Raw genomic sequence first — 13,544 nt, 5'->3', positions numbered from 1 at the left:
TTAATTTCAATTGTGTTTCAAATATCCTGCATTTGTATTCTCCTCCTCTCACAATTACTGGTTTAAGTATCATATTTGTGTGTAGATGATTTCCTACCTTAACTGTATGTTTTCCTTTACTGGTGAGCTTTTCCATTCGTAGTTTTCTTGTTTCTAGTTGTGGCCTTTTCTTTTCCATCTAGAGAAGTTCCTTTAGCATTTGTTGTAAAGCTGGTCTGGTGGTGCTGAATTCTCTTAGCTTTTGCTTGTCTGTAAAGCTTTTGATTTCTCCCTAGAATCTGAATGGGAGCCTTGCTGGGTAGAGTATTCTTGGTTGTAGGTTTTCCCCTTTCATCACTTTCAATATATCATGCCACTCCCTCTGGCCTGCAGAGTTTCTGCTGAAAAATCAGCTGATAACCTTATGGGGATTCCCTTGTATGTTATTTGTTGCTTTTTCTCTTGTTGCTTTTAATATTTTCTCTTTGTCTTTAATTTTTGTCAGTTGGAATAGTATGTATCTTGGCATGTTCCTCCTTGGGTTTATCCCCTATGGGATTCTCTGTGCATCCTGGACTTGAGTGTTTCCTTTCCCATGTTACAGAAGTTTTCAACTATTATGTTTTCAAATATTTTCTCAGGCCCTTTCTCTCTCTCTTCTCCTTCTGGGATCCCTATAATGTGAATGTTGGTGCATTTAATGTTGTCCCAGAGGTCTCTCAGACTGTCCTCATTTCTTTTCATTCTTTTTTCTTTATTCTGTTCTGCAGCAGTGATTTCCACCAGTCTGTCTTCCAGCTCACTTATTTGTTCTTCTGCCTCATTTATTCTGCTATTGATTCCCTCTACTGTATTTTTCATTTCAGTTATTATATTGTTCATCTCTGTTCTTTAAATCTTCTAACTCTTTGTTAATCATTTCATGTATCTTCTCAATCTGTGCCTCCATTCTTTTTCCGAGATCTTGGATCACCTCTACTATCATTACTCTGAATTCTTTTTCTGGCACATTGCCTATCTCCACTTCACTTAGTTGTCCTTCTGGGGTTTTATCTTGTTCCTTCATCTGGGACATATTCCTCTGCCATCTCGTTTTGTCTAACTTTCTCTGTTTGTGGCCTCCATTCCTCAAGCTGCAGAATTGTAGCTCCTCTTGCTTCTGGTGTCTGCCCCTGGTGGATGAGGGTCCAAGGGCTTGTGCTGGCTTCCTGGTGGGAGGGACTGGTGCCTGCCCACTGGTGGGTGGAACTGGGTCTTAGGACTCTCTAGTTTTCTTATGCCAACATCACAGTATCTTGTAGCTGACATGTTGAGGGAGTCTAGATTATGTTGTCTTTTTTTTTTTTTTTAGGACTGTTAGATTTCATTCTCGCAGGCATAAGTTACTGGCAGAACCCTTTGATCCTATGAAGCTTGACTTTATTCTTCCGATTTGAATTTATTCCCATGGCACATCCTTTCTGAGTCTCAGTATGAATGCTCCATATTCTGGGTAGAATTCCATGATCTCCCAGCTCTGCCTGATCTCTAGTATCACCACTTACCCCAGAGAAAGCAATTTCTACTAGGTCTGTGGAAGTCCCACCCTGTACACGAGTGGTCCAGCTTTCAGCCAAGAAACTGCCCGCCAAACCCACCCCCACTCTGTGTCGCTCACTCCCTCTGGATACCCTGCCTCGCAGATTTCAGCCACTTCAGCCCAGAACTCAAATCTGCCAGCTCAGTAGACTATCATTCTGCCTGGGCTCCATCTCCCTACCCCACAACGAAAAGGTGCCCCAAGATGACAGCTGGAGCAGTCATGCACTTTCCTCCTGTTTCCTTGCTCTCTAAGATCACAGTCCTATATGGCTTGCTATTCAGTGCCTGAGAGCATGTATTCTGTTGCCTCATTTGTGGCAGGCAGGAGAATCCAGTTCTAGGAATTCTGTCATGGCCTGAATTGGAAGGTGAGGTTCCATTTTGGATACGATGCTGAGTTTTTAGTGTCTGTGGAACATTCAGGTAGAAACGTCTGGCCAGCAATTGGGTGTTCATGTATGGAGCTTGAAAGAGACAGCTGGGGCTGGAAATTCAGATTTTGAGGTCCTGAATTTACACTGGTAGTTGAAATCAAGGGAATGAATGTGATCGCTTAGCTAGAGAATGGTTAGAGAAGGGATAGAAGAACATTCTTCTCCTTAAAAGGCTGGGAAGGTGTGGCTAAAGAAGGGATGAGGAACAGGAGACACAGGTGTCACAGAAACCACCATGAGTAAAATTGCGTTTGCCTGGGGAAGTTGCAGTATCAGGAGCCCAGCCTTTCTTTCCTCTCTACATCATGCTACCAGTCCAGAGCCAGCTCTTCTCCAGTGCTACTGAGAGCTTCGTAAAGTCCCACTGGGTGATCATGATGGAAGAACCTGCATACCTGGGTTCTGATACTAATCTGTAGAGTTAAAGCCATACCTGTCTGGAGGAGGCTCAGAATTTCTTTCAGATGTAATCACACATCTGTGTTTTTATTTTTTAGCCTTCTTGGGGCTAATGGCTGACAAGTTTGATCATCATTTTTATAAAATTGAGGGGGAAACTAAGGCCCTGGAGAGGTGGACAACTTGATTATTAAAGTCAGTGATGGAGTTGGCCCTGTTTCCAGTTTTAGTTTCTAGTTGTCTAGAGACCTTACAGGGTTCAGACTTGGAAGTTGCTCTAGGTCATCTAATTCAGCCGCCTTGTTTTTTAGGTGGGGAAACTGACACTGATAAATGAGAGAGCTTAAACTAGGTGTAAACAACAGAAATGCAGTGAAGCCAGCTTAGGCAAAAAGGAGAATTTGCTAGAATAGTACAGAGGTAGCTGAAGGGATTCAAAAGGCAAGGATGGAGCTGAGCTTTGAGAGTAGACTGGAGCTGTGACCTGCAGTGCTGGAGAAACACTGGGATGCCCCTTGTCTCTGCCCTTTTCTCTGCTTTTTTCTGTGTCTCTCATTCATTCTCCGCTCAATGCAGACCAGCTTCTTCTGCTTCCACCCTCCCCTGCCCCCAGAGAAAATGATCACCAACAACTATTTCTGAGTTTATAGCTTAGGAAACAAGCCATTCATTCCCCTCCATTCAGGAAAGAAGTCCATCTGATTCTAGAATTGCAACTCACATTCCCCTAAAGATCTCAGTGGCCCAGTGGAGCCATCCAGAGTCCAGTCATTTGCAGCCAGGGTTCTGGGTAGTGTTATTCCACACACATGGCTGTGGAAAGCCCTACCTCTATAAGCAAGTGGTGTAAACTGTTGGTCGGGGGAGAGATATTTTCCAAAAAAAAAATCATGGGAGCAGATGGTTGGGCAGCTAGCCCAGTAGATGCTTGGGACACTAGGGTTACATCAGTAACCAGTGGCAGAGCCAGGACCAGAAACCTCAGCAGCAGTTTTCCTGAGGTTGCCTCCCATGAGGATTTGATCCGTGATGAGTAGAGACAGCTCTAGGACAGTAACAGCCAAAGGTGGGTTCCCTCTGTATTAGTCCAAACTCTTAGCTACAAGTTACAGAAATTGAAATCAAACCAGCTTAAGCAGAAAGAATTTATTAGAAGGCCATTGAGGTACCTCACAGACTTGAAGGAAAACTGAAGATTCCAGGGCATCTTCAGGAATCTGGAATCATACCACCAGGACACATACACACATACTCACTATGTTTCTTTCACTTTTTCAATTTTCATCTTTCATCTCCTCATTTCTCCTTGGCTTTGGTAACACAAGGTTTTATCCATAAGGTAGGAAACGTGGCTGCCAGCAGTTCCAAGGTCATATCTTTATAGTGTCTTTAAGAGAAAAGAAAGTTTTCCCTGCTGATTGCAGGTAGAAAAATCCCAGGGAAGGATTCTGACTCAGTGGGTGGAGTCCTGTGATTGGCTGGGCCTAGGTGCCTGTTCACCCCTGGGGTCAGAAGGCAGGGGATATTTTAAGAAGGGGGACTGTAAGCAGCGTAGACAAAAACCTCTTTTGTTCTGTGTCTGTCTCCCAGGTGACGATGGAGGCTGGCAGCCTCCCCCTGGAGCTGTGGCGCATGATCTTAGCCTACCTGCCCCTTCCCGACTTGGGCCGTTGCAGCCTAGTGTGCAGGACCTGGTATGAACTGATCCTCAGTCTTGATAGGACTCGCTGGCGGCAGCTGTATCTGGGCTACACCGAGTGCCGCCACCCCAACTGGCCCAACCAGCCTGATGTGGACCCTGAGTCTTGGAGGGAGGCCTTCAAGCAGCATTACCTTGCCTCCAAGATGTGGACCAAGAATGCCGCAATCTTGGAGACCTCTGTCTGCTTTACTCTGTTTCGCCGGAGGAGGACACGTCGTACCCTGAGTGTCGGGCCAGGCCATGAGTTTCACAGCCTAGGCAGTGCCCTGGCCATGTCCAGCCTATTTGACCGAATCCTGCTGTTCCCAGGTCTGCACGAAGAGCAAGGTGAAATTATCCTGAAGGTGCCCGTGGAGATCGTAGGCCACGGGAAGTTGGGCGAAGTGGCCCTGCTAGCCAGCATTGACCAGCAGTGCTCAACCACACGCCTGTGCAACCTCGTCTTCATGCCAGCCTGGTTCTCACCCTTCATGTTTAAGGTGGGTGTCTACCTCAGATGGATAGCCTCTCCCGGCCTGACCCTGGGCCTTGGCCTCTTCTCAGTGGGTTTGTAACCCTTTTTTTGTTGGAATTAAAAACGAGAGGGAGTTCAGTCATTAGTCCTATAACACACTCCTCTGAGTTCTGCACCAGTTGGGAAAGAGGCACAGGGATCAGTAGAGATCAACATTCTGCTTTATTCCTGAAAAAGCTGTACTTAAAAAAATGAGCCTTGCACTGGAGGCCAGAATTGCTTTGTACTTCTTCCTTTCCAACCTGGACCAACTGGGGCCACAGGTAGAGAGCAGCCAGGTTCCGGGAGCATGCCACATGCCACACGGTGACAGAAATCAGAGAACAGGCAGCGTTCCCAGAGAGGTGGCCAAAGAGGGGGGCTCTGCAGGCCAGTGACCTTCAGCACATTAGCCCCACTCTCCGGAGGGTCAAGGAAGGTCAGGCTTTTGCCAAGGCTGACTGGAGAGAGGGTCAGGAAATATCAGGAGAACACATTCCTTCTGGGAACAGAGCAGTTGTTTTCAAAGATAAGCATGTATTGGGACGTTGGTAGCTTCTGGCAGAACAGTCTAGAGCTAAAAGTTGTAGACTGCCAGGAGCTGCATTGCCTAGAAACTGATTGTGATACATGGATTTTGTACCTAGTCAACAAAAATTATATTGCCACTATTCTACCAGTAACAACCAAATTGTCTCTCATGTTCGTAATGATCATTATGCCACCAGTCACTTGTGATGCACTTACTGTGTGCCAGCCACGTGCTTTACAGCCATGATTAAGATGGGTAGTGTCAGCTGGCTTTATTGATGAGCAAATGGAGCCTCAACAAGGGTCTCAGACTTTGTAAGGGACAGAGGTAGGGTCCAAAGCCTGTAATCATAAGATAGGTGACTTTCCATCTGTGGCCTCATTTGATCCCCACAACAAACAGTTGTGGTAGACAGAGTAGGTGTGTCCCCATTTTGCAGATGAGGGACACTGAGGCTCAGAGATGCTGAGTAACTTTCTCAAGTGGATAATTAGTGAGGTTAGAACTCACGTCCAGGCCTTTGAGTCTAACCACTTTTGAAATTACATTGTTCTGCATTCCCTGGAAGCTTAAAAGGCTGTTTGCTACTTAGAACATTTCAGAAGAACCGATGGAGTTCTTCTGTGCTCATCTGCAGATCTGGAAGAACGGTTCGTTTCCATACCTTCCACATTTCATAGTCATTTATTCTTCAGCCTCCACTTCCCCCTCACAAGTGCAGCTGCAGATCCTCAGGGGGTGGGTCCTGGCCGTAGACTTCTTTGTAGCCCAGCCCACCATCTGGCTTAGTGCTTGGCATATATTAGTGCTCAGTCCACGCTTGTCTTTTAACTAAAAGCAGGACAGGGAGCTAGGATGACCTTGCCTGCAAAATGCCAAGGCCAGGGTGACTTCACAGCTTTTTTTATGACTTCTGAGGAGAACCCTAGCAATGGCTCTGCGTCTCTAGAGAGCCAGGGTTTTTCTACAGAGAGGACCAAGTAAGAGAAAATAGACTTAAATTGCAGCAAGAAAAAGTGAGGTTAGCCATAGGGAAGAAGTAGAGAGGTTAAGGGGAGTTAAGTTCTGGGACGAGCTCTCAAGGGAGGTCACTGCTAGAGAATGTAAAACTGTCCAGGGATTACTAAATGGGGTCATGAGACACTACTGCCTCATTTTATGGTTCAAGTACATCGCATGGAGCTTGGCGTGGAATCCAGAAGCAGTTCTTCTTCAGGAATGCAGAGTGGCTGGGCTTCTCCGTCAGGCCTGGAGGGCTAAGAGTCTCAGGTGGGCTGTTCTGTAGGGCCGAGCAGTACCCCCACCCCAGAGAACTCTCTGCTCTCCACGTCCCTTGACCCCAGATGATAACAGCTGGCTTTTCTCACGTGCCAACTTTGTACATGGCTCCGTGCCCACTTTGTGCATGGCTCCGTGCCCGGTGCTTTGTTAGTTCGTGAGCCCTGTGTTGCAGACAGAGAAACTGAGGCTTAGAGAAGTGATGTGTTTATCCAAGATAACACACCTGGAAGAGGCAGAGCTGGGAGCTGGGCCCTGCAGCTGGACCCCAGAGCCCACACTCTTAGCCACTGCTCAGGGCACTCACCCGGTCACGGCAGTACACCTTGTCCCCCTCTTTAGGGACATGGCCTGCTGTCTCCTGCTGTAGTTCTGCACCAGCACCAGTTCCCACACTGACTTTCCCAGCACCTGTGTCTGGGCCTCCCACTGCTGGCCCAGCCCCAGCAGAGCTCAGCCCCTCCTGGCCCACCCTGGTCTCTGTCAGCCCTCCAGCTTTGCCCAGCTCTGTCCTGAGTCCACCCTCCAGACTGGCCTATGTGGTGAACCTCAGGGCTGCAGGCTCAGGTGGAGGCAGGCTCGCAGGGCCAAGGGAGGATTCGAATGAAGGGATAGTGCTTTGGAAGGAGAGACCTGGTGGGACACAGTCTTCATGTAACCGAGACACCACGTGGGACCCTCACCCATCAGAGGGCTTGGTAAAGTTGGGCTCACATCCCAGCCAGTTCCTGTGTTTGTGAGAATCCAAAGCTCTCCCCCATCATTTCTCCCTTGAGCGACCGTCTCCTGGTTCATCTCCAGTATTAACGAGGCGATTCCATTCCACGCAGCATCCCTCTGAGCATTCAGCATCATCCCCCTTCTCCATGTTACCCCCCGCCCCCCCCCCCACCAAACTCTTTATTCTCACTGAGTGCTTCATGAGCACTGGTGGAATTTACTTGAGATCTGAGGGTTTGGGGAAAGGCCCTGCTCCAGAAAGTGAACTTTTCTGCCATTATCCGTTTCCACTGTTGTCCCCTGCCCTTTGGGATTGGAAGGAGGGAAGGGCAGGCAGCTCCAAATGATCTTCCTTCTGATGCACAGCAGCTCCTGGTCCCTCCTGGGGCTGGCAAGACCCTTGCCCTGTGGGGAGGGGAACATGACCAGCAGGACAGATGGCCTTTCCAGGTGCCATCCCCTTACAGAACAGTTAGAGCTCTGACTAGCAAAACAGATCTGATCCCTGTTACACCCCACTTTCTCTCTTTCGTTCCCCAGACAACTGCAGGTCACGTCCAGTTTGACAACTGCAACTTTGAGAATGGACACATCCTTGTCCATGGCCCGGGCACCTGCCAAGTGAAGTTTTGCACCTTCAAAAACACCCATGTCTTTCTGCACAATGTGCCCCTGTGTGTCCTAGAAAACTGTGAATTCGTGGGCAGTGAAAACAACTCTGTGACTGTTGAGGGCCACCCATCCGCAGAAAACAACTGGGCCTACACGCATCTCTTAGGGCTTATCAGGTCCTCTCCCGGCGTGCTCCCAACAGAGGACTCTGACTCTTTAATGTCCTTGGACCTGGAAAGCAGGGACCAGGCCTGGAGCCCAAGAACCTGTGGCATTGTCATTGAGGGTAGCCAGAGCCCTACCAGCCCAGCAACTGGCTCTCCCAAGGCTGGCTCACAGGAGGCAGAGGTGGGCAGCGATGGGGAAAGGGTGGCCTGGACCCCAGACAGCAGCGATGGAGGCCTGAGTCCCAGCGGTGAGGATGAGGATGAGGACCAGCTCACGTACAGACTGTCCTACCAAGTGCAGGGACCGCAGCCGGTCCTGGGGGGCTCCTTATTGGGCCCACCACTGCCGGGAGCATCCATCCAGCTGCCCAGCTGCCTGGTGCTGAACTCACTACACCAGGAGCTGCAGAAGGACAGGGAGGCCATGGCGCTGGCCAGCTCTGTGCAGGGCTGCCTCATTCGCAAGTGCCTGTTCCGGGACGGGAAGGGAGGCGTCTTCGTTTGCTCTTATGGCCGAGCCAAGATGGAAGGAAACATCTTCCGGAACCTGACTTATGCGGTGCAATGTATACATAATAGCAAGGTGCGATGTATACATAATAACAAGGTGCTGTCATAAGGCTTACTGTACAGACCTCGCTGGGTCACAAAGAATATGATTTTTGAGTGGTGAGAGGGCTTCAGTGGCTGTACGCAGGAGGGCTTGGATGGTGCTAGTATGCATTTTTTTAAAAAATCATCTTTTAAGCTTATAACACACACTTGCCTAATGTCCATCATCTGATTTGGATGAGGCAGAAACTATTCTTCCCATTTTACGGAAGAGGAAATAGGCCTAGGGATGAAGGTGACTCACTCAGGATCACACAGCAGGTTAGGGGCCAAACAGAATGGGGACTAGAACCCAGGTCTTCTGCCTCCTTTCTCTATGTTATGCTGCTTCTCAAATATGTCACCCAACTCCTAGTAGAAGGAGCAAGGGCTCTTTAGCTTGGATGCAGGATAATTTTGGGAGACGTGATCGCTGCCTGTGATCCAAACTCTGTGGGTAGTTGAGAAGGCTTCCCAGACGAGGAGATGTCTAAGCTGAGTAGGATGAGGAGAGGAGAACCAAGGAAAATGGGCTGCGTGTGGTGAAAAGGAGGTGCACAGTGAGGGTTCGGGCAGCAGACATCCTTTGCTGGGACCTGGATGTGAGGCCAAGTTCAGCAGTGTGGTGTGGGGACCATTGGAAAATGAGCAGGGGAGGTAAGCAGAATCCACCTTGCCCAGGGCCTAGAAAGCCCTGTTGAGATGTATGGACTTCATACTAAGAATGGGTCATCCTGCTTTGCATGCCATCAGCGCCTTGTACCTGCAACCCCCTCAGGCACCACAGGACAGTAACAGCTCAGGATGGGAAAGGCTTCTAAAAGGAAAGACATGGCCTTTTAGAAGGAAACATGGCATAGCTCCTAGGTTTGAGTCTCACCTCTCCTCTAATTCACTGTGAACGTTACCTTCCTCTCGTGTGAAATGGAAACACTGCCCCACTTCTTCGACTGGGGGTTTGTGAGGATCCAGTGCCATAATATTGGCAAAAGCACTTAGAAAACTGAAGGGCATTGTACAGATGTCACATGTGAGTCTTGCAGGCCTCTGAAGGCTTCTAGAATGGTTAATAGCAATTGCATCTTAACTGTATTTTACCCATTTCCAAAGAGGATTTCAGGTGGTGTTACCCTGAAAACAATATAAAACTGTGCTATGAACAGAGAATAAAAGATAAAGGTCAAATAAAAGGGGTGGGTGACAGCTTTGCTCTCAGGGGGACCACGATGAAAGGATCTGGAGTGAGCCCTCAAGGAGGGCTTTCCTCCTTTCATAGTTATGAAGAGTGTGGCTTCTGAGTCCAGTTCTGGCTCTGCCCCTTATTAGCTATATGCTCTTTGGACTAATGATACTACCTCCTCCAAGGTGTGGTGAGGATTGATTGAGGTCATATATATGCATATATATATAAGGTGTTTAGCTGTGTGTCTGGTGCATAGCAAGTACTCCATAAATGTGTTTGGTGTTTTTTTTTAAGACTTAAAAAAAAACTTTCCCGGAGGAATGGTGCCTGGCCAAGCTGCCTAGGAAGACTAGGAGTTGGCAGGGTGAAGCTGTGAGGCAAAGGAGGCATGCGGGAAGGCCCAGCCATAGGACACAGGACACTCAGGGAGTCGCAAGTAACCTCAACAGCCAGAGCGTGAGGTGAGGGCTAGTCAGCAAGAGTCAGTCAGCTCAGGGGCAGGTGTCTTGTCAGAGAGACAGGAGTTGTCTTGAGGGCAGTGGGAACACACTGAAAGATTTTAAGCAGAGAATTGTGGTCAGATCCGCATTTGGAAAGCTCCTGTCAGCTTTGTGTGGAATGGAGTGGAGGGGAAGAAGACTGGAGACACAATCAGTGCGGGGCAGTGGATAATTAGGGTCCATACGTGGAGAGGAGGAACAGGGCAGTCCGGAGAGGTGACGAGGAGAACCTCGGGAGGGGAGTGGTCAGGGTTACGTGGCCTAGATTTCTGGTGCGAGTGGCTGAGGCAAAGGCAGGAACTGAGAAGCCGAGAAGGTTAGAATGTGGAGAGAGAGATTCTGAGTGCGGTTCTGGGCACGTTGAGTTTGGAGCATCAGTGACATCAGGCAGAGGTGCCATCTGGTTACGTGGGGCTGGAGGTTTGAAGAGAGATGTGCCCTGACGTGCAGACTTGGGAGCAGGTGGTGATTGGAGTCATGGACAAGGAGAGACAAAAAGTTAAATAGCTTTCATTGTAGCCCTCTGGGACTGTTGCCCCCAGGGAACTTGTGGCAGGAATTGTGCAGCCAACTGTTCCTAGTGAGTCTCCAAAAAGGAACCTGAAAAGCTGATTTTGGCTGGCTTTTGACTAAAACAACCCATGGTGTCTCATGAGTATGCAGCTTCGGGAACACATATATCAAATGGCATTAATACAAGTGGGGAGCTGTGGGCGGGAGTGCCGGCTTACTGAGCTGGTCCCTGTGGCCAGGAGCAAGGCCTTGATCCAGTGGCCAGAGGGCAGCCGCCCTACCTCTGCCCTCCAGAACATTCCCGAGAGGGTAGAGGCTGGCAGAGGGAATGAAGAAAAGTATCACTGACCATGATTTTTTTTCTTGCTTCTTTGGGTATCTGGTAATTTTTAGTTGGAAGTGAGGTATCTTGTGTAGACGGTGGAGACAGAGGTAAATGGTGTTTACGTGTGGGAATGGACATGCCTCTTCTGTGACGCTTGGATTTTGTTGTTACGATTACCTTCAGTGAACCACAGGCTCCTGATTCCTCCTGCATTACTTTGCCTAGTTTGCCAGTGGACTTTTCTGTTTTAGCTCTTCCCTTTGCATCTGCTCCTCCGTGCTCTTGCCCCTCCCAGCAGCAGGCCACTGCCATGGCTCTGGCTGGCCAGCCTGGTGGCACAGTGGATGGTAGGGAGCCTCTCATGTCCGCATTTATCCTTAGTCTTAGGAAGGTGCTGTCGGTGGATTTAGGACCTTGGCACTAGGCCCTTTTCAGTGGTCCTGTCTCACCCCCCAGCACTAGGGGGCTCTAATGATCGAGGCCCAAGATATTTTCCTCCCACCTCCCTGAGGGGTAAAGGGTTTATTGTTTTTCTGTTCCCTCCCTTGAGAGCCACAGGGTTTGCTGCCCTTCCCCCAGCTGCTTAAGGCTTGTTCTTCTGGACAGTTAGGGGAGAAAAATCCAGGAGGGGCTTAGTGCTTTTCCCACAGTGGCTGTACTTCCCCCAAGCGCCCACCAGGAGGGAGGCTGTCTCCCGTCTCTTGTCCTGCCCTCAGTCTTTCTCCATGAGCACCTGACGAGGTCCATGGAGAAGTGAATAGATGCAGCTGCTCCCGGGACTTCTGTGCTCTCACTAGTTCACAGCTGGCCTTTAACAATTCATGGAAACGGTTAGCTGAACTCTTCTTACTGGCCAGTATGGCATCTGTGTCTTTTCAGACAAACAAGTACTCACGTCTCGTGTCCTTGAAGGTGCCTGTTTCCCTTAGATTCCAGGCTAGTTGGTTGTCCTGCAGCCTCAGCTCGCTGATGGATTCAAGAAAGGTTATGTTTTTGTATCTTCTTGCTGTAAGTGTGGGAGCAATGCTCTTTCCAACTTTCCCCATTCTAAGCAGAAAGCTTCTCCTTGAAGTTGTACTTCCATTATACTTTACCCCTCCCAGAGTTTTATTCTAATGTAATACAGCGTTTATTGTTGGTACACAATTTACCTTAACGTAGTACATTTCATTGTTAATACAGCGTTTATTGTTGGTACACAATTTACCTTAACGTAGTACATTTCATCGTCAATACATAGTTGTTTAAAACAATATGTACCCTAGATTTTTAGAATTGCTAAAAAGAGAATGTAAGTGGCAGTGCATCCCCTTAATAAGCTGTTTACTGAGTTACGGTGCCTTGTTTTAAAGAGGCTTCTTTATCTTACACCAGCACTTGCAATCGTCTCTTAGCTTGGAGTTCCATTGGCTTTTCCACCCCAGGATAATAATACAGCAAGAGAGATGCAAAGCGGGCAAGAATGGGTATTTGTCTTAAAAGTGGAAAGCAAAAGGGAAGGTGGGAGAGGACAGCCTACGAGGTACTTTACCTTCAGGTGCTTCCTCAGGCAGGTGAAGTTCAGCAAAGGCGCATGTGGAAGTGGTGGATCTGGCACTGGATTCCATTCAAAGTAGCTGTGCCCTTGGACCCCCAGAAATCTTCATGTAACTGCACTGCATGTAGAGTTTGCAGACCACTAAATCCCACCTTCTCCAAGCGTCCTTTCCATGCCGTCATCCAGTTATTTATCCTGCTCAGAGGCTGTGAATGTGGAGCTCAGGGCCAAGCTTCCATCCAGGTTTTAGTAAAGAACTGGCGTGAGGTTGGTCCAGTGCCTGTAGGGCAAAGCCAGGAAGGACACGGAAATGGCTCAGTCCTCACGAGCACACGGAGGAGAGTGGCTGGTCTGGCATTAGGAAGAACTGCACGGACCAGATGGGAAGGAAGACTCAGGTATTCCCCAAGCAGTTTTTTAAAATACCTTTGTGACGGGAAAATGAATGGCTCTCTCTCCTCTGCCTAGATCATCATGCTCAGGAACCACATTCACCACTGCAGAGCGTCAGGCATCTTTCTTCGCTTGGAGGGCGGAGGCCTGATCGCCGGCAACAACATTTATGACAACGCGGAGGCCGGCGTAGACATCCGGAAAAAGTCCAACCCTCTCATTTTGGTACTTCCTCCATCTTCTTGCCCTTTCAGGGTGGCTCTTGGTGCTCAGAAACCTTTTCTGAGGATGTTAAAGCAAATGTTGCCATCTTGAATTTCTGTTGCTTCCTGTTTGCAGGTAGTTCCTGCCCTTTTCTCTGTGTGTCCTTGTGACTCTGGGTCTCTTTCTCCATGTATTGAGAGTGACTTTGCATAAGTCACGTACGTCCCTGCAGTCTCCCCTAGCAAGGAGGAGGACTGGATAGACAGGGAAATTCACAGGGCCTTCCCTCCCTCAGCCCTGATATGCTCTTGTGGGCTTTGAGTTCGATAAGAATAAAGATATGTCTGCCGTGAAAGACGCTTGGATCAAAAATAAAACACCAGATTAGTTCATTCTTTACT

General features: G+C 48.7%; 1 protein-coding gene across 5 annotated transcripts in view; it reads left to right on the top strand.

The window, feature by feature from the left end:
• The window catches only part of FBXO10 (F-box protein 10), a 77,280-nt gene that overhangs the window by 30,401 nt on the left and 33,335 nt on the right, over positions 1–13,544 (top strand). For all 5 annotated transcript variants that reach the window (XM_082613747.1, XM_082613748.1, XM_082613746.1 and 2 more), the window contains 3 exons: positions 3,984–4,574; positions 7,659–8,480; positions 13,015–13,164. In XM_082613747.1, coding sequence (XP_082469873.1) covers positions 3,990–4,574; positions 7,659–8,480; positions 13,015–13,164 — 1,557 coding nt within the window. In that variant the 5' untranslated portion in view covers positions 3,984–3,989. The remainder of the gene's footprint in view (positions 1–3,983; positions 4,575–7,658; positions 8,481–13,014; positions 13,165–13,544) is intronic.

This window comes from Mesoplodon mirus (genome assembly GCF_964341445.2).
Source record: "Mesoplodon mirus genome assembly, chromosome: 1".
NCBI lineage: Eukaryota > Metazoa > Chordata > Mammalia > Artiodactyla > Ziphiidae > Mesoplodon > Mesoplodon mirus.
This window is presented reverse-complemented; position numbering and strand designations above follow the sequence as displayed.